The following is a 25810-nucleotide window of genomic DNA, read 5'->3' on the forward strand; positions in this document are numbered from 1 at the left end:
ATTTTTGCAGCACTGTTGCACTGAGGCACATCAGGGTGTGGATTTTTAAGGTGCAATAGGAGTGGGTGAACATGCTCTTTATTTAAGCAGCAAAATGACTGGTAATAAAAACTAGAAGGATCCAGCAACATTCAGCTCTGAGTAGTTGTGGCTCATTTGCTCTGGGTTGCATTGAGATCTGGATTGTACTGGTATAACAGGAGCATTTATCCTAGTGCTCTATTTGGGCATGAGCACTAGGGAAGTAGGGGTCCAAAAAATGCCAGGATCCTGGTGCTGGATCTGAGTTTTTGCAGTGCTCTTGCTCTGAGGTCTGGATTTGATTGGTGCAACTGGAAGATTTACACTTGTTCTATATTGTGACAGCGTTGAGGGGGGCGGGGGAGAACATTCAGCAGAATCCAGCTTTTGCCTTCCCCAAAAGTTTTTCATCAAGGGACTCTGCTGCCAGCACCACCACTTTCCTGCTCCCTTGGCAGCTGGGGCGTGGGGGTAGGGATGTAGGAGGTGTGTGTTGGGGGAATGGGGGGGGGAGGGTTGCCTTGTGTTTGGACCCTAGGGCGGGGCTGCTATAGAGGCTCGCCTGGATATTGGTCCCAGATTCATACATAAATATAGCCAGGGTGGATTTTCCCCACTTCCCTCCCCCAAAAGAACCCACCCCAGTGAGGTCATTTCAATGGGAGTGAAGGAGGCGATCAGACAAGGTCGACTTTTCTGGAGGAGACACAGCCTGCGAGTGGAGCGTGGTGCTGAATTTAATCTGCGTTCCCCAGCCTCTGGGAGAGCGGGGGAGAGGCGCTGGAGTACAGCTCCAGCCCGGGGACAGCCGAGGGAGCCTGGGCCGGGCCCGTCAGAAGCCCCACTCCATCCCTGGGCGAGCCGAGCGCTCCGGTAGAGGCTGCGGGAGACGCCGGCGCGTGACCCCGGGGTGGGCTCGGAAGAGGCGGCGGTACCTTGGAGAGCTCCGAGCCTGCCGCCTCGCCAGGCGCGCCGGAGGATTGGCCCAGCTGGCCGCAGCTGCGGCGGGCGGCGACTTGCCGGGCTCCGGGCATCTGCCAACGGGAGGATCCCTGTGTGCGAGGCTGCCTGGTGGGGAGGTGCGGAGGGGGAGGGCGGGGTTCTCCTGTCCGGTGGCGGAGGAGAGCCGCCTTTGCCTTGGGGATGCCCGGCCCCCCAGCTGCGGATCTGACGCTGTGCCGCTAAGGAGGGGGAAGAAAAGTTTGGGGGAGCCCGAGGGAGGGAGGCGCCGGAGAGAAGGCGGATGGTTTGTTTTCCGGGCTGAGCTGGAAGGAACGATGACCCAGCGAGGATGTGCACCAGCAGCCACACCATTGGGAGCCTCTTGGTGCTCTCCGTGCTGGAGATAGGACTGGGGGTCTCCAGCGTGGCCGTGGGGGCGGTCAGTTTCAGCCTGGTCCTTGCGGAGCATAAGCCTCAGCTGGGAGACTCTTCTCCGGTATGGAGCGGGGTGTGTGTACGTTAGCCATTTCACTCTCTCTTTAACTCTGTGTGGTGATGATCCGTTTGTGTGAACAAACCCCCTCATGCAACCCCCCCCTCATGCATGCCGGGCTGGAAGCCTCGCTCTGTGCACTGGTCACGCACATGGGTAGGATTTGCACTTTCGGAGAGGTCCCCCCCCCTTTTTTTTTCTTTTCTCTTTTTTTGTATGCAAGTAATTGAACTTTCTCTGACCCCCCCCCCCCCCGTGTGAACTCCCTGGACGCTTGTGTGATTCCAGTGTTCGGAAGGTTGGGCCATAGCTTGCAAACCTGAAACCAACGGGGAGTTTTGCTTGTAAAAGCCAAAAGTCCCTGTCATTGGGCAGGAAGGGCTAAGGGCCCCTTTAGAATAATGGCCAGGGCGTTCCAGAGCTGCTGGGGGACCCAAAAAAAAAATGAAAGAGTTTTTGGAGCTTTACAACATTTTCTTAGGATCAGGGACAATCTGAGCTTCTAGGAAGCATTTAGCTAGAAAAATAAAAAAATCTGGGCAAGCACAATTACCATCCCCCCGTGTTCCCCCAACCCCTCCGACAGCTTTTTTATTGTAAGCGCCACCTCTCAGAACATATCTGATATATTTTATTTTCAATTTGAGCCTTTTGTCTAGTAAGTGCCCACCTCCAAAAACAGTATGATAACTGATGAAGCCAAGACTTGCAAATAAGGACTATCCAGGGTAAACATAAGTGAGCATGTTTAAACTCTAAAGGGCTATTTGATTATGATTAAACAACTATATTGCTAAAGGGACCGTTTACTTTTTACTTCATAAGAAGCAGGAAAACTCTTGATTACTCACCACTGATGAAGCCTCAGGTAATCTTTACAGGTCTCTTCTACCAAAAGGATTAATGTAATATTATCCTTGGCACTAATAATTATAAATAAATGTATGTACATAGTGCTGTAAATATTCCTGATATTGTACAAACATAGTGAGCCACAGTTCCTGCCTCAGACAGGAACAATCAAAAGACAATACAACACACCTGATAACAGGTAAGAGAGTTACCAACAATAGCGCAGCTAAAGGGGGATTTCTGATTTAAAAAAAAAATAGAGTGGCCAGGATTGCTCAAAGAGCTGTGGTTAAGGAGAAATTTGAAGACAGAGGGTGAAGTCAATGGGAGTTGTGACATCGATTTATATGGGGGCCAGGATTTCACCTCAAGTAATAAAAAATTACCATTGAAAATCATTTCAAAATAATGTATATTGCCTATATAATTGTCTTCTTTTAAATAGACTGGTTTTGCTTCTTTATAATATGCCTTTCAGCAAATTATTCTGCTGTCTGTAATGGCTAAAGGATTGTATTTATATTGCTTTTAATTGGAATGTAAAAGTAGAAATCTTGGGCCGGATCCTCCCGCTCAGCTGCACCCCTTTAAGGCCCTCTGTAAAGATGGCTTAACCAGCCTACTGAGGATTCCGAGGTCTAGGGGACGTAGCGAGGCACAGGGGAAATGCTGGCGGTGTGGCAGATGAAAAGGGAGTGGCCAGAGTGCCACTCCTCTCTAAAAATCTGTGGCCGATAGAACATCTCTTTGTGATGTTCTATCGTAACTAGACACAAACTAGAGCAACTGTAGTGGGTTTAGCCCTGGCAGCTGACCTGCCTTCTTGCCAGCTTCCGGACTGTGGTGCTCCAAAAGTGGTATAGAGCTGTCTATCCTCCCCATTGGGTCTCCTACTAAGCATATCTTGGCTGGACCAGAGGTTCAGGCTCTTTGTATGTCACACAAAGTAACTGTGTTCTGATTCAGTGCTCTGGAATCAAGATTTTCCCTTTGTGGGGAAGGTAAAAGGGAGAAGGAGAACTATTACTTTGAACCTCCACAGGGTAAACCACTGGATATAAGCTGGATAATATCATGTTTCCAGCAGTCATGTTACCTGACTGTGCAATGAAAGACCTTTGACCCAGTTCTGTCCTCACTTACATAGATGTAACTCAGTCAAGGCCCAGTGAAGATGTGGTTACCATGGAAACCTTAACTCTAGTGTTTGTGGATTTTAAATCACACACATTATATCTGTATCTGTCTATCATGTTGTGTGAGATTTAAAATCCACAAACACCAGAATTAAGGTTTCCATAGTAACCCTCATTTTTATCAGCTTACAGGAGAAACTGGGCCTCCGCTGAGTGACGCCTACATAAGTGGGGTCAGAACTGGATCAAAGGTCTTTCGTGACATTTTCAGGTAATATTATTACAGGAAATGTGATATTTGCACAGGTATAATGTACACATATACATGCAAGCAACTGCATGCAGCTGCAATCAAGATTAAAATGTGTTAGTATTGAAATGACATTATCATTTCAATTATAGAATGTAATAATGTTGAGTCTAAACCATATTAACCCTCTTGTTAAAAAAATAGATTTTCTTGTTTAATAACAGCTGTCTTGTTTATGACCCCGATAGCAAGGTACTTAACCATGTGCCTAACTTAAAGCATGTCAGTAGTCCCACTGAGGTCAATAGGCTAGTCACATACTTACATCTAAGCATGTGTTTAAGTGCTTTGCTCGACTGGGACCAGCGTGCTCTGCACAGTGCAGCATCGAGCCCAAAGGACCTGAATAGCTGGCAATGAAGTAAAAGAAAGATGTGAATGAGCCTGAATTAAGGTACTCATCTATTTAAAATACATGAGAAAACATATTATAAATTTATCATCCCACCCATTTAATTACCCTGTTCTCATAGTTTATGAAATTGACCCCTATTAAGGTAAAGAAAATTAGTAGAGAAAAAGATCCAAATGAAAACACCTCTGTCTATGACTGATCGTTCAATCTATCTAATTAATAGATGTTTATCTAATTTATTTACTACACATACAATATATAATTTTATCTGTGCTCTTTGTAAAATATTATGGTGGCTGCAAGGTTATCAAAATCCTCTAATACAGTTGACATACTATTGATTTCTGGAGTTTTTTTCTATTTGTTTTGCATGTCTTATCATGATATATTCCACCTGCTATAGTTAGTTTCTCCAAGTGAGTAGAAATCATGTTACATTTCTGAATCCCACCACTTAAAATTCAGTTGTCTGACTTAGCATAGAAACAAATCAACCACTAGCATGAGCATGCTGAACTACTCTCACACAAGTATAATGAACCTGAGAGCATGCATTGCAATGGCTGCTGCACAAAAGAAAAATCAAAACAGTATTGTTTCAGAAAATATTCCTACATAACACAACCAAATGTTAAATGTTGTCAAATGTACTATAGTCAATAAGAAATCTTAAGTTGTGTGTGTGTATATAAAGTATATTTATAACTATAATTCTCAAGTATATATGGGCCTGATTCTAATGTACATTAAGATGGTGTAAAGAGCTTTATTGTAAATCAGACTCAGCCCCAGTCCCAGCACCCACCCCCACCACACATATACACACACACACACACAAACCAGGTCTTCAGTCAAATATGCCATTTATTTTCACTCATGGTGAGACACCTAATGATGCCCTTATGCTACAACACTCAGGAATGATAGTTTTCTCACTCATGAAGACAAATGTCAAAACACCTGTAAGTGTTACGCATTCTCAAGAGTGTCAGTCAGTGGCTCTATAGAAACACAGGTAATCTTTCCATGTTTGTGATTATTGCACACCTAAGTCTTCCTTTCCATTAGGAACCTCCAATGTGAACCATTTATAATTTGTGGCACAAGTACTCCTTTTCTTTTTGCGAATACAGACTAACACGGCTGTTACTCTGAAACCTGTCATTTATAATTTGGCTATAAGAATTTGCTCCAATTTGACACCTGGAATACATGATTACAGGGAGTTTTTTATTTCCCAGGTTTTCAAAAAAGCAGTTTAGTCAGTATGGAAATTTCACAGAGTAAGAGATAAGTTTGGACTGTTAATCAATGTTGGTGGTCTGTAATTTTAAAAAATGAAAGTTTGCCAATTTTCGTTGTCAGTGCTGACTACTTGCCTAGTTTATTTTGGAAAAGAATAGTCAGACTAAAGGGTTATTTCAAAGGAACACTCAAACAGTTCACAGTGTTATTTAACATGTGGACAAAATGCAGATGTGCTGCTACTTTATTTAAGCATGTGCATTACATTTTCATAGATTCATAGTTTCCAAGGCCACAACTGTGATCATCTGATCTAACCTCCTGTAAAACAAAGGCCATAGAACTTCCCCAAAATAATTTCTATAGCACATTTTTTAAAAAATAAATCCAATTTTGATTTAAAAATTGCCTGTGATGGAGGATCTACCATAACCCTAGGTAAATTGTTCCAGAGGTTAATTATGCTCATTGTTAAAAATGTATACCTTATTTCTAGTCTGAATTTGTCTAGCTTACCCTTCCAGCCATTCAACCTTGTTATACATTTGTCTGCTAGTTTGAAGAGCCCATTATCAAATATTTGTTCCCTATGCAGGTATTCATAAACTGTGATCAAGTCACTCCTTAACTTTTTCTCTGTTAAGTGAAGTAGATTGAACTCCCTAAGTCTGTGTGTTTTCTCATTCTTTCATCATTCTTATGGCTCTTCTTTGAACCCTTTCCAATCCTTCTTGAGAACCTTCAATATCCTTCTTGACTTGTGGACACAAAACTGCACACATTATTCCAGCAGCAGTTGTACCAGGGCCAAACACAGAGGTAAAATAACCTCTCTACTCCTACTCGAGAATCCCCTTTCTCACACTAGCCTTGCTGGCCATAGCATCACAGTGGAAGCTCATGTTCAGCTGATTATCCATCACAACCCCCAAATCTTGTTCAGAGTCACTGATTTCCAGAACAGAGTCCCCCATCCTGTAAGTATTGCCAACATACTTTGTTCCTATATGTATATTTACATTTAGCCATATAAAAATGCATATTGTTCCTTGTGCCCAGCTTACCAAGAGATCCAGATCAATCTGTATCAGTGATCTGATCACGTCATTATTTTTGACACTCTCAATTTTTGTGTCATCTGCAAACTCTATCAATGATAACTTTATGTTTTCTTCCAGTTCATTGATAAAAATGTTAAATAGCATAGGGCCAAGAACTGGTCCCTGCAGTACTCTACTAAAAATACAGCCACTTGATGATGATTCCCCGTTCACAGTTACATTTTGAGACCTATCAGTTAGCCAGTTTTTAATCCATTTAATGTGTGCCATGTTAATTTTATATTGTTGAAGTTTTTAAATCAAAATGTTCTGTGAGATCAAGTTAAATGCTTTACAGACGTCTAAGTATATGACATCAATGCTATTACCTTTATGAACCAAATTTTTAATCTCATCAGAAAAAGATACCAAATTAATTTGATAAGATCTAATTTTCCATAAACCTATATTGACTAACATTGATTAATAAACCCTCCTTTAATTCTTTATTAATAGAGTGGCTGATACAGGATTCTATCTTCTTGCCTGGGATTGATGACAGACTGACAAGCCTATAATTATGCAAGTCATCCCATTTACTCTTTTTAATATTTGTACAACATTAGCTTTCTTCCAGTCTTCTGGAACTTCCCCAATGTTCCTAGACTTATTGAAAATCAATATTTTCATCAGACTAACCATGTTTTTGGCCTGCTCCTGTTGAAAAGAATGAGCTCAATGTAAGCAGAATCAAATCCTTAAGCTGAACACAGAATTCTGAAGGGCAGATGCTCAGCTGGGGTAAATTTTTAATGAAGCCATTGGCTTCAATGCAGCAATGACAGTTTACACCAGCTGAGGATCTGCCCCTGAAGATTTAACAGGTTTCCTTTTACGTTCAAACCCTCCAGCAAGATTTTCCAGTAGACCATTCTCCTAATCTTCATACTCCAATGGAACTTCAGCATCTATCTAAAGTTCGGCACATATTTAAGAACATTGCTGAATAGGGATGGACTTAAACACATTCTTAAATTCTTTGCAGATCTGAGGCCTTAGTTGATAAGCTAGAAATAATCTTCTGATTCTGTTTTTTTTTTTAAAGGAAAGAAAAATGTACACAAGAACACTTACATACTCTGAATGAAACATCTGATGTGAAACAATAATAATCATGGTATACAGTGAAATTTATTCTGTCATTCAGTATTAAGGCCTGATTCAAACCCTGTTGAAGTCAATGAGAATATTTTTATTGTCTTCAATGAGTTTTAGATCTCGGAATTTATGCCCCTGGCAAGCTGGGTGTTTATTCATGACTGTGTTGGAATTTGAATCACCAGAATAGGTTCTTTATTTTTTTTTTTTAATTTTCTGATAGGGGGAGATTTTTAAAGACACAAATGGTAATTAGGCACCTAAGTCCCACTGAAAGTTAATGGGAATTAAATGCCTAACTACCAACTGTGTCTTTGAAAATCTCCCCATTGTATTCAATATGCTTTGCTGAGATCTTCTGAGAACATCTTTTCTTTTCTATAGGTTTGAGTTGGAGGGCAGGGTTGGTTGTTTATAATCTCCTGTTTTCTTATGGCTGACCTTTTTTCTGTTTGATCTGCCTACCTGATGGATTCTCTCTCTCTCTCTTCCTGTTTTTCCTCTGAGTTGATTTCCTTATCTGCTTGTGTGGATTTTGTGCTCTTCATGATCCACACTCTGAATGTTTTACCATTGCATTGCAATGTTACTCAAAATAGGAGCCCCTAGTGATTTCAGACCCTTTCTTTGGTCAGTGCACCCATCTGGAATTTCAGCTTCTTTCTCTCTTTTCTTCAGTTAAAAAGTCAAGACAGTTAAATATCAGGATTTTCTTTCTTTCATGTTAGTGAGTTCAGTTTTCTGGCTTTGCACATGACTGTCTACTTCAGAATGCCTGAGCTGATCAGGAAGTTTACAAAGCGAAAGTCTCTGCTGCTTCGCTCTTTGGAGGCAGTATATAATAACAAAAGCTCTTTTTCCTTTGTGTTTTCTAAAACCAGACTTGTATTTGTATTTATGGTTTTCATTTTCAGGTACCTTCAAGTATGAGAATAACTAAATTGGGAGTATAGGCCTAAATAAAGCATATTTTTGTGCTGCTTACTTTAGCCTTTAGTTGTGGGGTAATCCTAAAAAATGTTGTTTTTTCTGTGCAGAATCTAGCAGGGATATGCAGAACTAAAGTGGGGGTGGCTGGGAAGAGTGCTGTGGGGCTGGGGAGAGGCTAAAGCAGGCAGCCACATACCTCTCAGTGCCTCTTGGCAAGGGGAGGCTATGGAAGCAAACTACATTTCAAAGTATTGAAAACTATATTTCAAAAGCTATGGAAGCAAACTACAGGATGGGGTAAGAAACTTTGACTATTATCGGCATGCTCAAAGGCTGTGGGATTTTGCAAAGGCATTGCAGGTGGGCGCGGGTCCCCTGGGACCCCTACAAACATGGGGGCTGCTGGCCAGGGGCAGTGTTAGACACATGCAAGCTAGACAATTGCATCAGCTCTGAGGCAGCCAGGGTGACTGACTCAGTTACTTGTGAGAGTGGGACCCCAGAATCAAGCCAGGGGAGAGGGCAGATGGCAATGGCAGAGGAATAGCTGGTGCAGCTGCTCAGGGGCTCATGCACTTCGGGGGTCCCTGCAGACTCAGGGCTGCTCGACCGCACTATATATGCGGCACAGGCTGCTGCCATTGTCTGCAGCCTGCTGGAACCTCTAGGTAGAGCAGTGCTCTGCCCCCCACTGCCCACATTTGAATTTGCCCAGGGAGGGAGCCTCCAAAATGGTGGCTCTGCCATGAATTCTGATTAGAGGGATTGCCAATAGCAGAGCTTCCATTTTGGTTGAGGTCCCTCCTCCTCTCCTTTTGCCTGGGCAAATTCAAATGCGGGCAGCAGGAACCAGTGTGCTGCACTTTCTAGATGCTCTGACTCTAGTTCTGGTGGCAGCAGCCGTGGTGGTTCGCAGCTTTGGCTCCCTCAGCAGGAGTTGTGGCTTTGGTGGGAGCAGTGGCAATCGTTCTGCTGGTAGGAGCACTGGTGCAGGACCCAGGCCAGAGGGAGCAGAAGGCACAGCATGGACCTGGGCAGATGGGGCAACAGGGGAACAGAGCAGGGATGCAGAAGCAGGGACGAGTGGGGGGGGATGAGGGAAGTTAGAGTTTATTTGAATGTGGGACATGTGATGACATGTGCAGGCCCACAATAAAAACCTGGTCTAGGACCCATCTTTTTGTTCCTCTGCCACTGGCATGTGGGAGAAAGAGATGGGGGGCCCGGACCAGGTGGCGCCCAGTAAGCATTTGCTGACCTTGCTGACTGTTAAATCTGCCACTAATGCTGATTGAAGGTCCCTCCCTCAATGCCTGGCTACTCAGGTTGTTTTTTCAAGGCTGGTTCCTTTGACTTATCCCCATGAAAGATTTTATACTTTTCCTCAGCCTGAGATGCGTACATCTGGGCACTGAGTCATTTCATTTTTGTAAGGAGCTTAGGTATTATGGGGAAAGGCAATATATAAAACACTTTAGATTAAAAAAGGAGGTAGGTAGATAGGAGGCCTATACTATCATTGCACCAGTGCCCCTTTATGCATATTTCAACTTTAGAAATGCAAGTTCAATTGTTTGATATTGCCTTTGCCTCCGGGAGGATAAATTCTCTGTCCATGAGTATGTATTGTTGTACAGCTCCAGCCAATGACCTTACTGTGTTTCCACTGTAGGGGGCAATGCATTCTCTGCAAGTTGCAGTCTATGCTCTACAGGGCTCAGTCAGTACCAGCACAGAGGGGTTAGTGGTGACGACACAATCCTCAGGCTAACCCCCATTCCCTCATGGGGCAAAGAAGTGTTTGAATCCTTTGTAGTGAATCAGAGAGGACAGCAAGGGGAAATGGTATGAAGTAGTTGAACGGCAAGTGCTGCATGGCTGCATCCGTCCTCTTATGGCTTATTGTCACCGCTAGGAAATGTAATTATATCTAAACAGGACTTTTAACAATGGAGTGATCAAAATGACAAGATGCTGACCTTGCTGATAAGTGTAAACAAGGATGAGTCATGCTCAGCATCAGTCAGCTAGTTGTGGGAAACCCTGCACCCAGCAGCCCCATAGTTAAACATCCAGTTTAAACAAGATTAAATATCTTAGTGAAGATGAAGTCTTAGAGGCCAGCAATGGATGGACACAGTGTAGCAAGACAGAAAATGTTGCATTCCAGCTGGCAGTATTGTGAAACCTAAGAGTTCAAATGACAGATCAAAACAAACCCATTAGATTTATTTCCAATCTGAACTGCACACAAGCCCTGCTTTCAGTACACATGGCCCCATGCCTCCCACGTACAGTACACCACTATTGTCAGTAATTTTGAGTCCTCAAAAAAACCCAGAAAATATATGGGAATACACCATAATTCCACGGTGGGGCACTGTCCAATTGTGTGTGCCTGGTTTGCCAGTAAGACAGCACTGGACAGAGTCAACTACATAATTTCCCATGATGTCCCATTCTCTCCAAAGCTTTCTGGGGTTTTCTGAGCTGGGTGAGGCAACGGAGTTCTATAGGCTAGAGTAGCAGTTCCCTGAGAAAGGTCCCTAAATCCCTCTACTCCCGTTGTGCAGCAGATTTGCACCAGTTCCATTGGGTCAGGATACGCCACATCAGACAAAAGAGGGATGGACTTAGTCATACATTTTCATAGGATTTTAAGTTGCCTGAAACATTGGACCAAATTCATCCTGGGTATAACTGACTTTCATAAATAATCATTATTCTATTTATTGGGCAATCCCTTCCTCTGAAAATGTACTGAGCGTGATGCACAACAATCCAAAAATACAATAATAATAATAATACTGTACACTCAGCAAGTGTTTTTCATCCCAGCATCAAAATATGCTTCATGAACCTTAGCAAATGCAGCCTCACAGCATGCTTGTGATATAGTCAGTAGACATGGCGTGACCTGTCAAAGGTCACACCAGAAGTCTGTGGCAGTACCTTAATCACTGCAGAGCTGACACCAACAACTCCTGTGTCCTGGCCCAGTGCCTTAATCACAAAACACTCTTTGCTCCATTTATGTTGATAAAACTCCCTTGATATGGTAAAAGACACTAGAGCTTAGGGCAGCTTAGCACTGTTTAATATCTTTTTAGAGAACATCACAAGGGCTAAGGTAGACCTGCAGTGGTGGCTCATTTCTTAGTCATTGGACTGTCACTGAAAATTTACATTAATCCTTTGGTTCAAGATGAACTGATGCTACCATCACATGGTGGTTTGAGAAATAGCTTGCTATGTCTAGGAAGGACAGTAAATCAATAGCAGATCTTTCCAATTAATGGATTCCAGTCCACATGAGCAAAGTGAATCTGTAAGTCTTCTGTTACTCTCTTGGCAGAATGTAAGGCTGATATTACATGTTCAGGAAGCAAAGATGTTGCTACATTTTGCACTAGCTGCAAGCAACGGAATGGCTTTTGATTGTAGCCTGAAGTAAAGGGAATGAGGGGCAATCAGCAGGTTATCTCAAGTGCTTATATACGAATGCACAAAGCCTTGGAAACAAGCAGGGAGATCTGGAGGTCCTGGTGATGTCAAGGAATTATGACGTGCTTGGAATAACAGAGACTTGGTGGGATAACTCACACGACTGGAGTACTGTCATGGATGGTTATAAACTGTTCAGGAAGGACAGGCAGGGCAGAAAAGGTGGGGGAGTAGCACTGTATGTAAGGGAGCAGTATGACTGCTCAGAGCTCCGGTACGAAACTGCAGAAAAACCTGAGTGTCTCTGGATTAAGTTTAGAAGTGTGAGCAACAAGAGTGATGTAGTGGTGGGAGTCTGCTATAGACTACCGGACCAGGGGGATGAGGTGGATGATGCTTTCTTCCGGCAGCTCGCAGAAGCTACTAGATCGCATGCCCTGGTTCTCATGGGTGACTTTAATTTTCCTGATATCTGCTGGGAGAGCAATACAGCGGTGCATAGGCAATCCAGGAAGTTTTTGGAAAGCGTAGGGGACAATTTCCTGGTGCAAGTGCTAGAGGAGCCAACTAAGGGGGGAGCTTTTCTTGACCTGCTGCTCACAAACCGGGAAGAATTGGTGGGGGAAGCAAAAGTGGATGGGAATCTGGGAGGCAGTGACCATGAGTTGGTTGAGTTCAGGATCCTGACACAGGGAAGAAAGGTAAGCAGCAGGATACGGACCCTGGACTTCAGGAAAGCAGACTTCGACTCCCTCAGGGAACGGATGGGTAGGATCCCCTGGGGGACTAACATGAAGGGGAAAGGAGTCCAGGAGAGCTGGCTATATTTCAAGGAATCCCTGTTGAGGTTACAGGGACAAACCATCCCGATGTGTCGAAAGAATAGTAAATATGGCAGGCGACCAGCTTGGCTTAACGGTGAAATCCTAGTGGATCTTAAACATAAAAAAGAAGCTTACAAGAAGTGGAAGGTTGGACATATGACCAGGGAAGAGTATAAAAATATTGCTCGGGCATGTAGGAATGAAATCAGGAGGGCCAAATCGCACCTGGAGCTGCAGCTAGCTAGAGATGTCAAGAGTAACAAGAAGGGTTTCTTCAGGTATGTTGGCAACAAGAAGAAAGCCAAGGAAAGTGTGGGCCCCTTAATGAATGAGGGAGGCAACCTAGTGACAGAGGATGTGGAAAAAGCTAATGTACTCAATGCTTTTTTTTCCTCTGTCTTCACTAACAAGGTCAGCTCCCAGACTGCTGCGCTGGGCATCACAACATGGGGAATAGATGGCCAGCCCTCTGTGGAGAAAGAGGTGGTTAGGGACTATTTAGAAAAGCTGGACGTGCACAAGTCCATGGGGCTGGACGAGTTGCATCCGAGAGTGCTAAAGGAATTGGCGGCTTTGATTGCAGAGCCATTGGCCATTATCTTTCAAAACTCGTGGCGAACGGGGGAAGTTCCAGATGACTGGAAAAAGGCTAATGTAGTGCCCATCTTTAAAAAAGGGAAGAAGGAGGATCCTGGGAACTACAGGCCAGTCAGCCTCACCTCAGTCCCTGGAAAATCATGGAGCAGGTCCTCAAAGAATCAATCCTGAAGCACTTACATGAGAGGAAAGTGATCAGGAACAGTCAGCATGGATTCACCAAGGGAAGGTCATGCCTGACTAATCTAATCGCCTTCTATGATGAGATTACTGGTTCTGTGGATGAAGGGAAAGCAGTGGATGGACTGTTTCTTGACTTTAGCAAAGCTTTTGACACGGTCTCCCACAGTATTCTTGTCAGCAAGTTAAAGAAGTATGGGCTGGATGAATGCACTATAGGGTGGGTAGAAAGTTGGCTAGATTGTTGGGCTCAACGGGTAGTGATCAATGGCTCCATGTCTAGTTGGCAGCCGGTATCAAGTGGAGTGCCCAGGGGTCGGTCCTGGGGCCGGTTTTGTTCAATATCTTCATAAATGATCTGGAGGATGGTGTGGATTGCACCCTCAGCAATTTTGCGGATGATACTAAACTGGGAGGAGTGGTAGATATGCTGGAGGGCAGGGATAGGATACAGAGGGACCTAGACAAATTGGAGGATTGGGCCAAAAGAAATCTGATGAGGTTCAATAAGGATAAGTGCAGGGTCCTGCACTTAGGATGGAAGAACCCAATGCACAGCTACAGACTAGGGACCGAATGGCTAGGCAGCAGTTCTGCAGAAAAGTACCTAAGGGTTACAGTGGACAAGAAGCTGGATATGAGTCAGCAGTGTGCCCTTGTTGCCAAGAAGGCCAATGGCATTTTGGGATGTATAAGGAGGGGCATAGCGAGCAGATCTAGGGATGTGATCATCCCCCTCTATTCGACATTGGTGAGGCCTCATCTGGAGTACTGTGTCCAGTTTTGGGCCCCACACTACAAGAAGGATGTGGATAAATTGGAGAGAGTCCAGCGAAGGGCAACAAAAATGATTAGGGGTCTGGAACACATGACTTATGAGGAGAGGCTGAGGGAGCTGGGATTGTTTAGTCTGCAGAAGAGAAGAATGAGGGGGGATTTGATAGCTGCTTTCAACTACCTGAGAGGTGGTTCCAGAGAGGATGGTTCTAGACTATTCGCAGAGGTAGAAGAGGACAGGACAAGGAGTAATGGTCTCAAGTTGCAGTGGGGGAGGTTTAGGTTGGATATTAGGAAAAACTTTTTCACTAGGAGGGTGGTGAAACACTGCAATGCGTTACCTAGGGAGGTGGTAGAATCTCCTTCCTTAGAAGTTTTTAAGGTCAGGCTTGACAAAGCACTGGCTAGGATGATTTAATTGGGGATTGGTCCTGCTTTGAGCAGGGGGTTGGACTAGATGACCTCCTGAGGTCCCTTCCAACCCTGATATTCTATGATTCTATGAATTGTAATAGTCAAGTCATGATGGGTGGGATTTTCAAAAGTGCTCGGTATTGGCTTAAATCTGCTCCCTTTGAAGTCAATGGTAAAACTCTCATTGACTTCAGTGGGACCGGAATTAGGCCAATGTTGCAAAAGTTTTGAAAGCCCATCCAATCTGATCTATACCGTGAAATACACTGCTTGAAAATAGAGGGAGTTTTGCTTTTTACGTAGTTAAAATCTGCTAGTTATATGTTGAAAATTATATTGATTATATTTTCCGGATCCTTTTTATAAGCTTGCTATAACCCATAAATGCTCTTTCTCTATGCATTATTTTCCTTTTACTCCTGTCGAGTCACCATTAGAAGGAAACAACATTATTTAGTCTGCTTACATTATTTAGTCATCAAGACTAGATGAGATTTATTACAATATCTTGAACAAAGAATTGTTTATATTTTCTGTGTGGATGCTGAGAATCACAAAACACTATATGTGAAAACTATGCTGTCAAGCAATTAAAAAAATTCATCATGATTAATCACATGATTAAAAAAATTAAGCATGATTAATCCCACTGTTAAAGAATAATAGAATACCATTTATTTAAATATTTTTGGGTGTTTTCTACATTTTCAAATATATTGATTTCAGTTACCACATAGAATACAAAGTGTGCAGTGCTAACTATATATTATTATTTTTATTACAAATATTTTCACTATAAAAATAAAATAATAGTATTTTTCAATTCGCCTAATACAAATAATGTAATCCAATCTCTTTATCATGAAAGTGCAATTTATAAATGTAGAATTATATAAAAAAACCCTGCATTCAAAAATAAAACAATATAAAACTTTAAAGCCTACAAGTCCAATCAGTCCTATTTCTTGTTCAGCCAATCGCTCAGACAAACAAGTTTGTTTACGTTTGCAGGAGATAATGTTGCCCGCTTCTTGTTTACAGTGTCACCTGAAAGAGACAGTAGATGTCTGCATAGCACTGCTGTAGCCGGCGTTGCAAAATATTTACGTGCCAGGTACGCTAAAGATTCATATGTCCCTTCATGCTTCAACCACCCTTCCAGAGGACATGCATCCATGCCAGTGACGGGTTCTGCTCATATTCATTTTCTTCATCTGAGTCAGATGCCACCAGCAGAAGGCTGATTTTCTTTTTTGGTGGTTCAGTTATGTAGTTTCCGCATCGGAGTGTTGCTCTTTTAAGACTTCTGAAAGCATGCTCCACACCTCATCCCTCTTAGATTTTGGAAGGCACTTCAGATTCTTAAACTATGGGTTGAATGCTGTAGCTATCTTTAGAAATCTCACATTGGTACCTTTTTTGCGTTTTGTCAAATCTGCAATGAAAGTGTTCTTAAAATGAACAACATGTGCTGGGTCATCATCCGAGACTGCTGAAACATGAAATATATGGCAGAATGCGGGGTAAAACGGAGCAGGAGACATACAATTCTCCCCCAAGGAGTTTAGTCACAAATTTAATTAACACTTTTTTTTTTAATAAGCATCATCAGCATGAAAAGCATGTCTTCTGGAATGGTGGCCAAAGCATGAGGGGGCATATGAATGTTTAGCATATCTGGCACGTAAATACTGTGCAATGCCTGCTACAAAAGTGCCATGCAAATGCCTGTTCTCACTTTCAGGTGACATTGTAAATAAGAAGCAGACAGCATTATCTCCTGTAAATGTAAACAAACTTGTTTGCCTTAGCAATTGGCTAGTAGGACCGAGTGGACTTGTAGGCTCTAAAGTTTTACATTGTTTTGTTTTTTGAGTGCAGTTATGTAACAAAAAAAAATCTACATTTGTAAGTTGCATTTTCATGATAAAGAGATTGCACTACGGTACTTGTATGAGGTGAATTGAAAAATACTATTTCTTTTGTTTAGCATTTTTACAGTGCAAGTATTTGTAATAAAAATAATAATATATAGTTAGCACTGTACACTTTGTATTCTGTATGGTAATTGAAATCAATATATTTGAAAATGTAGAAAAATATCCAAAAATATTTAATAAATTTCACTTAGTATTCTATTGTTTAACAATGTGATTAAAAGTGTGATTAATCATGAATAATTTTTTTAGCATGATTAATTTTTTTGAGTTAATCGTGTGAGTTAACTGCGATTAATCGACAGTGAAAATATGAAATACAGTATGCCATAAACTGAAATTAATCTATAATGACAGAATTTTGAGTGAAATTCTAAAATCCCACGTAACATCTGAGTAAAAGAGTTTTATGCACGTATCCTGCTCAAGAGCTAGAAGTCTGAAATGCACCCCAACTTGAGGGGAAGACAGGCCTGGGGGCCATAGTGAATCATCTCACTATCCCTGCAATTGATGCCCCAGCCTATGGGGTTTAGTAACTTCTGCAGTCCCTCCAGCCATTGCATTAATGTAAACATAGATCCAATAGCTTGCTACTTGACCCACTCCACATTTCCCCTTCATGCCAGCATATATGGACTGGCACGAAGCCTATATATCCTGTGCTAAGTATACTAGTGAATAACAAACAAAATCTAGCTATTACTACTGTATGCAACTGATTCAGTGCAAAAATTAAGGATCTTGATTTTTTGTGCTCATCTGTGTGCAAACACCTAATAAAGGGTTGGGGTTTTTTTTGTTCCAACTGTGTATTGCAACCACTCAACAACTGAAATATTTAATATGCCAAAATTATGTGAGGGAATAAGACATATATGATATAGTTTATACAGACTCTAAAAGTTAACATTATTTTTACTGACTGTGTAGGGGGCCAGGTCTGTCTTGTGATGTTTTCATCCCCATTAAGGGCCAAATTAAGGTTTTCCATGGAAAACCCCACCCAAGTGCAAAAGCTGGGTGGAAATGTACATGGCTTTAAACCTATGTAGTTTCTTCCCAGTCTTTCTGTGATGTAGTAGGGCTAGTCTCACTGAGCACAGAGAAGAAAGAATAGCCCTCTTAGCCCATGGGTGTGAGGAAAGCCAAGGAAATCTCTTAATGATGTTAGGGACTCAAAGAAGGCCCAGTGCCTCTGCACGACTACTTATCCCACCTTACACTTTGGCCCTTGTCAATTTAGCTCCCTCAGGAACTGTACTCCCATTGGTTCCCTGAGCAAGCCTGAGTTAACATGCACATATAGGGGGGCAGGAAAAGCCATTCACAGAAAGCAAAAGGGGCACAGACAGAGCTAAAGTGGATTCATTCAAAAATCATTTATGAGCCCTAAATTTGCGTAAAGAAAAAGAAAAGGCTCCTTTCTATGGTGTGTCAGACAGCTACATGTCTGAAATATGCATGCCAAAACAGGCTATAAACAGTTGTCACTGTATATTCATTGCAGCTATTTCAAATGTTAGGCCAAGATTCTGCAATCTAATTCACACAAGTGAACTTCTGCTCCTGTGCTGAGGCCCACTGACTACAGTGTTACCCACATGGGCTCCCTGAGTGGTTCAATTTGTAGAATGAGGGGATAAGTACTTTATATGTTTTTAAAGTATCAGAATACCTGCTCTATATTGCTGATCACTGACTTGCCAAATTTAATATCTGAGCAATACGAGGGTAAAAGAAGCATCTTACACTGGTAACATTTGTTTTTCATTTTTTGTTTATCCTCATAGTTTAAAAACAGACATTATTTAATTTTTGCTATTTTTATAAGCCATCACCCTCAGACTGACTTCTCATCCTGGTTTCTTCCTGGATAAATGTGTTTACTGCAATGAGTTATAACTTCCTGAAACATAAAGTTTGTAATAAAAACACTGACAATGGTAACAACTGTATAACCTTCTGTTGTGGTTCCCCACTGCAATAACAGAGCAAAGTTTAATCTAGCTCAAGACCTTAGACTATAAAATAATTGGTATTTTTTTCCTTGCAGTTTCTGCTTTGTGGTATATGTGGAATACTGTGTGCCAAAAAAAAATCTGGACTTGTCGTAAGTTTTTGCACTGCATGCATTATGCATAAGTACTTGAAATGTAAACTGCTGTAACTTGAACTCTTCACCATAGAATCATCCTTCATTTCCAAAATGTTGCTGATAAACAAAATTCAATGCAAAGTAAACACAGGCTGGCAAAGAAAAACAATCAGCCCTTTTGTTAACACAGCAAAAGGAGGACATTTTAAAATGGTCTATAAAGTCATGTCAAAAAATGTAGCCCCTGTAGTTATGCCTGTCTCATAGATTCATAGATATTAAGGTCAGAAGGGACCATTATGATCATCTAGTCTGATCTCCTGCACAACGCAGGCCACAGAATCTCACCCACCCACTCCTGCGATAAACCTCTCACCTATGTCTGAGCTATTGAAGTCCTCAAATCATGGTTTAAAGACTTCAAGGAGCAGAGAATCCTCCAGCAAGTGACCCGTGCTCCATGCTACAGAGGAAGGCGAAAAACCTCCAGGACCTCTTCCAATCTGCCCTGGAGGAAAATTCCTTCCTGACCCCAAATATGGCAATCAGCTGAACCCTGAGCATATGGGCAAGACTCATGAGCCAGATACCCAGGAAAGAATTCACTGTAGTAACTCAGATCCCACCCCATCTAATATCCCATCACAGGCCATTGGGCCTATTTACCATGAATATTTAAAGATCAATTATTTGCCAAAATCATGTTATCCCATCATACCATCTCCTCCATAAACTTATCGAGTTTAATCTTGAAGCCAGATAGGTGTTTTGCCCCCACTGCTTCCCTTGGAAGGCTATTCCAAAACTTCACTCCTCTGATGGTTAGAAACTTCGTCTAATTTCAAGTCTAAACTTCCTGATGACCAGTTTATGTCCATTTGTTCTTGTGTCCACATTGGTACTGAGCTTAAATAATTCCTCTCCCTCTCCGGTATTTATCCCTTTGATATATTTATAGAGAGCAATCATATCTCCCCTCAACCTTCTTTTGGTTAGGCTAAACAAGAGCCTGATCCAAGTCCCATTAAGATCAATTGAATGATTCTGAATTACTTCAGTCGGAGTTGGATTGGGGCCTTTCTGACCAGGACCCCATTCCTGCGAAGTAATAATATGTGTGTGCAGGATTGGGCCCCAGGGTTACCGTGCCAAATTGATCCCAGAAATTTTAGCTGTTCACTGTTTTTAATTTCAAACTGAGTCATGAATAAACCAGTTCTAAAATAATTGCAGATGTTTTCTGTTTCATATAAGACTCTGAAGTATAATAATCTTTCTGACTGCAGACAGATGGTATAATTGCTACAAAAGCAACTGCAGAAATATTTTATCTGTTAAAAATATGATCCTATTATAAAGCCCAGTGTTAAAGCTTATTTATTGTTTAAGTTTATTTCAGTATTAAAACTGGCTTTAATTTTCTATAGGCCTGACTTTTCTCTTATGTACACAAGAGTGAATTGGAACTAACTCCATGGAGATATGCTCATGTAAATCTAGTATAAGTGAAAGAAGAATCACTCTCTCTAAGGTTACTTTTGAGAGTCAGTGAACTATTCAATTTCCTATAAGAGTGACTGTCACTTTTTTTAAAAACTCTGAGGACTTCTTTATTGTGTGGAGCATCCCAACCATGCCTGATCTTTATAACCCCCATTTCTTTTGTCAAATCTGGTGGGCTCATAGATCAAAAGAAACAATCCTTTACTGGTGGACCATGAACAATAGTTTGAGAACTATGTTCTTGTTAAAATTACCATCCCATTGGCACACAGCAATGATCCACTGAGTACTGGTGGTCCATGGAGCGGTTCCAGGAGCTCCACAAAGTTGCTTCCATCACTGTGGTAAAATATCTTTGTCTTCAAGCAGTGACACTTCCTGCTACTTTTAGCCCAGTTTAGATGTTTCTGGGACCCCTAGAAGAACTTTCTGACCAGCTAAACTTAAAAAGTAGCACTTCACTGCACCCTGTATGGTTGCTTCAGGTTTTTCTTTGTCAGTTTTTTCACTTGTTTAAATTCAACCATGATTACATTTGCAGATTGCACAAAAGCAGCAGGAGGAGCAAACAAGGAGGCCAGGACCAAACTGCAAAAATTGACCTGAAGAGATTAGAACAGGAGGGGTGGGTTGGGGGCACAGACAAGCAGGAGAGATTCAGTAGCAATTCTACTAAAGCATTGCACTCAAGCAGAGGAAATAAATGGCACAGATATGGAGTCTGAGTCTGATCTCACTGTACTTTACTGATTTAACTAAGATCAAAATCAGGCCTTTGAAGTTTAGGCTAGAGTTTTGAATATACAACTGGAAGGAAATTAGGAGGCCTGAATCCTAGTCCAGTTTTTCCATTGATCAGCCATCACCTTGGGGAAGTCACATTACCTTGCTGTGCCTCATCTCTAAAATATGGATAATGCTTACTTCCTAGACACAATCATTATTGGGGTTAGTAATTAAGGTTTGTAAAGTGTTTTAAATTATGTGTGCTATAGAAGCACTAAATTTTATTATTATAGTCAGGCTAACTTTCAATCTGAGTGAACATGCCTGTGACGGTAATCTCTGAATGTGTCTGTGACGTTGCCTCTCTTCTCTCTCCTAACAGATGATCCTTTTTTCAGCCTGTTGCATCTGCGGACTAATTGGAGGAATATTAAATTTTCAGTTCCTTCGTGCTCTGACAAAGAAGTCCTCCACGCTCTATTCTTTGCATCTTACTTCCATGTCTCTTGCATGCATTGGAATTGGAGGTTGCACACTTTCTTCCTGGCTCACTTGCCGGCTAGCCAGCTATGAACAAAGGAGAATGTTCTCTGAAAGGGAGCATTCCCTGCATCATTCCCATGAAATGGCAGAGAAAGTGAGTTGGGCGCCTTTCCTTATTTGGTCTGCTTTTCTTACAAAGCAACTGTATGTGTTAACATATGCAATTATATAGTGTTGTTATAGCTATGTTGGTCTCAGGATAATAGAGAGACAAAATGGGTGAGGTAATTTCTTTTAAGAAGTTGGTCCAATAAAAGGTACTACCTCACCCACCTTGTCTCTCTAACATATGAAATAATTGGCACTAAGTTCATTCAATTTTCAACTACATATGAGGAAGAGCTTCTGGGAAATAAAATGTTACCATTCTGTATAAGCTTTATTCTGTTGCAGTATATGTAGTTATTTTTAGGTGATGCATCTTTGCAGTACATCCATTTCAGTGAAATACATCCATTTTCAACATAATTCCATTGTATAGCTATTCAAAGGCCTCGCTTCTAAATATAGCACCTCATAAATAATTGAAAATCTTAGTTATATGAATTATCATGTATTGTACTGGGGAAAAAAGCACAGAATGCTTTCTGCACCCACATCATTTCATGTTTCCAGGATTTAATCAATTCTTTCCTCTCCCTTCATACTCAGTTTAAAAAGCAGGCTATGTAACCACAAAGGCCACAGTTTTCAAACCTGAATTACTAAAGTTAAGCACCTAGATCCATATTTAGACACTTAAATAAATAATCCTGTTTTCAGAGGTACTGAGCACTTACAGCTTCCACTGGTTAAAAGAATGTTGTTGTTTTTTTAATGTAGGTGCCTAAATAGGGATTTATGTGCCTTAAATTTAAGGTTGAAGATGTTGGCCATGAGGAATATAGAATTCTTAAAGCAATCTCATTAGTGTAAGGATATGCTTCTTGCCCTGGGAGTGAAATATTCATTTTGATACTGGGGCTTCTATAAGGGCAGGGTGCCCTATTCCTTTCATTCCAGAGGTATAATGTTTATAGAGCAGGGGATCAGGAGTCAGGAACACGGGTACTATGCATGCCTTTACAACTGACTCACTGTGTGACCCTGCCCAAATCTGCTCTGTGCCTGTTCACCTGCCTGCATTATATATACCACCTCCCGCAGAGGTACATTAATTCATATACGTAAAGCTTTGTGAGATTCTTAGATAAAATGTGATGTAACAGTGAAAAATATAATAAGGGAAAATGGCTACTTTTCAGCCTGATCACTATTCACTACTTTCTTAACTGAGATTAGATTCCATGCAGAACTATAGCCTGGACTCACCTAAAAATGTTAAGAAAATATTGCTACATTTTAAAAAATTGCCACAATTATATATTGCTTTAATATGACTAAACTTCATTATTTCTTTAGAATTCTGTATGTAACAGTCAAATGCACCTCCTAAATGTCCCAATTATAATAATAATCTCTAATGCAGTACTTTCTAATATGATAATAAAACATAATTTGACTCGAATAGTATCTTTCATGCACACTCTTTCACAAAATCTTTACAGAGTTAAATAGCGTAGGTACTACATTAAAATAATGTACAGAGAATAAATTAAAGGGGAAGAAAAGATAAATTTCATACAAGACAAAGTCAATGAGGTAGATACAGGAAGACTGTTCAAGGTAGTAAGAGCTGCAAAGAAGAAGGCTCTTGCATCAACAGTGAGAAGAGGACAGAGAGGAGGCCCTATGCAAGATAAGAACAGGGAGAGGAGTAGAGAAAGACCATGCCTGAAGGACAAATCTTTCAAAGTACATTAAGCCCAGGGCATGTCTTTTAAAACAAGGGAAGGCAATTTAAAAATTAATAATAAATTAGGCCCTAATCAAACATATATTTAAAGTGTTTTATATACAATAATATTTTGTATATTATATACTGATACAGTAATATAGACATGTACTATATGTGCATAAGTTTGTGCTATATTTATTGTATAATTGTTATATTTATATTAGAGATTGAGGGGTATTGAAATAATCAACCTGCCCAGCTGCCCGGTGGTTCCCCCGACACCAGAGTTACCTCCAAGGTATGCTGAACTCTAGGCAGCTACCATGTTATGTCATGTCACTTCAGAAAGTCCCACCTCTAAGAGGAAGGCATAGTTTCAGTTAATCAATGTTGGCTGATGCTGTGATGTCACTCCCAAAAGTACTGCATTCGGGAAAGGTACTAACAGTCAGTGAAATAATTCTACATGGTGGAGTGCTGTGATTTGGAAGTAAGTCAAGTATTTAAAATATTCACTCTAGTTGTAGACATCCAAACAATCTTGTTTGGATGTACCCACTGTAAGTTCACATCACATCTAATTTATATGCTTCTTCATGCCTTAAATCCAACACCGCTTTTAAACTTAACTATGGTTTTATTGTTTAGAATAGACATGTCAGGAAAATAATGATTGTGAATATTTCATTCTGAAATTATAAGTACATTCAAATAGCAAATGCTGGCAATAAATTAAAGTGATAGAAATGGGAAACAGAGACTTTCACTTCGTGGTCACTAGCTCACACGTAACCCAACTGACAGAGCATTACTATCATCTAGAGCTGTGAGACTCAGACCTCAGTGGTTCAGAAGCCAAATTAGTGATCAACATTACACAAAAGAGCCACAGTAGTGTGAATTCATTGTTTCATTTACTATAGTACCATATATGCATATTTGAACAGTATGACTTGGAACTATTTAGTTTATATTATTTTCACAGCAAAATGACTGCCCATTTTATCAACTTTATTTATTATTTTATCAACTACCATTGGTTAATAGCCTAGTAAAAGCATCCTGATTGGCTCATAACTTAAATTGGGTAATAATCAATTCACACTGTGTTTTAATATCATGTGCTGCAAAGAACACATTAAAGAGCCACTTGCAGCTCTGGCGCCTTAGTCTGAGTATCACTGATCTAGAGGTTGATTGATGGTTTATGTGAAATGGCTTTGGTGACCTCAGCAGATCAGTATCTACATCACAATAACCACTTCCAGAGCTCGCATTAACTGGCACCCTTTGGGGGCATCTTAGCAGAGAGGCCAAGGTCTCCATGGACATGGAGACTTACCATTTCATTCCTGCTTAGAGTGCCCTCCGGGTATGAGTGGAAGCACAGTGGCAGGACAGTGTGAGGAAGCTTGCACTGCTGCCACTTGTGCTGCATATCTGTTCCGTGGATGAAGAATGCCCGTCTCTAGGGCAGTCAGTCTAGCACCTTTCGTAAGAACTCAACTCACGTGAAAAGAATGTGGTGATTTTTCTTTTTATAATGTGATTTTTTAAAAAAAAAAAGATAAAAGCTTCACTGAATGTTGACATTCAGGGCTTGTTAAATACTTACTAGACCATGAGGTAAATACTTTTTCAAGATCAATAAAATAATTTTAATTTTGATCAGTCCTTTTTTATTCTTGTTACAGGAAATGACAGACAATATGAGCAATGGAGGACCACAGCTGATTTATAATGGAAGAGTGTATGAAAAGATTTAAAAGTTAAAGGGAAAAATATTTTTATGATTTTCTTCAGGACAAACAAATAGACACCAGGAGACTGATATGAAATGGAAACAGTCTTGACTTTTATTGCTAGAATTTCAGAACTGCAGAACAGCACAGTTGCATTTACCTTTAGAAACATACCTGAAATTTCTCTCCCAAGGATTTTGTGGATATACAGTATTTATTCACTCCACCTCTATTCCTTTTTTTCTTTTTGTCTGCATAATGTTCCAGAATTATTATAGCACTCGAGATAGACTTTTCAGACTCTTCTTCTCATGAAGACTTTTTAAAAAAAAAACCATTTAAATGGAGAGGGTTTAACCAGAAGATTGTACAGTGGAGAGAGTGCAAATTAGACTTGTAAAAAGCTTGCATTACACATGCAGAGTCCAAATGAGTGAAAGATGAGAGTGCTGAAAACAACACTGATGTCTTTGTTTTGAAAGACAGAATGCTTTAAGAATTCCTTAAATCAAAACCTCAACAATGCCTTGTTGTAAAGAAATTGTAAATATTTCCAATTTGTGAATGAAGTATATTTCGTAATTTGTTCATAATAGATGACAAATAAAATGAAATCTAAAACTGAGAATAATTCATTTTTTCTTGTTAGAAAGATGTTAATCTGGATCATTGTATTTGCATATTTTCACAAAATATCAAAACGTCCTTAATAGGGGGTGGAGCACAAACAAGCTGGAAGACGGTGAGGGTGGAATGGTGGAAAGGC

At 40.9% G+C, this 25810-nt stretch overlaps 1 protein-coding gene across 4 annotated transcripts; it reads left to right on the forward strand.

Annotated features, from left to right (window-relative positions):
• Positions 1–1130: 1130 nt before the first annotated feature.
• TMEM196 (transmembrane protein 196) lies at positions 1131–25608 on the forward strand. 4 transcript variants are annotated; one of them, XM_073329539.2, is made up of 5 exons: positions 1131–1477; positions 18712–18768; positions 21365–21619; positions 23527–23600; positions 24997–25053. In XM_073329539.2, the coding sequence occupies exons 1-5, from the start codon at positions 1313–1315 to the stop codon at positions 25001–25003; spliced, it is 558 nt and encodes a 185-aa protein (XP_073185640.1). In that variant the 5' UTR covers positions 1131–1312; the 3' UTR covers positions 25004–25053. The 4 variants fall into 4 exon arrangements, with proteins under 4 accessions (XP_073185640.1, XP_073185642.1, XP_073185641.1 ...); XM_073329541.2 differs by having other exon boundaries at positions 1131–1459; XM_073329540.2 differs by lacking the exon at positions 23527–23600 and having other exon boundaries at positions 24997–25608.
• Positions 25609–25810: the final 202 nt, after the last annotated feature.

The sequence above is a fragment of the Lepidochelys kempii genome, chromosome 2, assembly GCF_965140285.1.
Source record: "Lepidochelys kempii isolate rLepKem1 chromosome 2, rLepKem1.hap1, whole genome shotgun sequence".
Taxonomy (NCBI): domain Eukaryota; kingdom Metazoa; phylum Chordata; order Testudines; family Cheloniidae; genus Lepidochelys; species Lepidochelys kempii.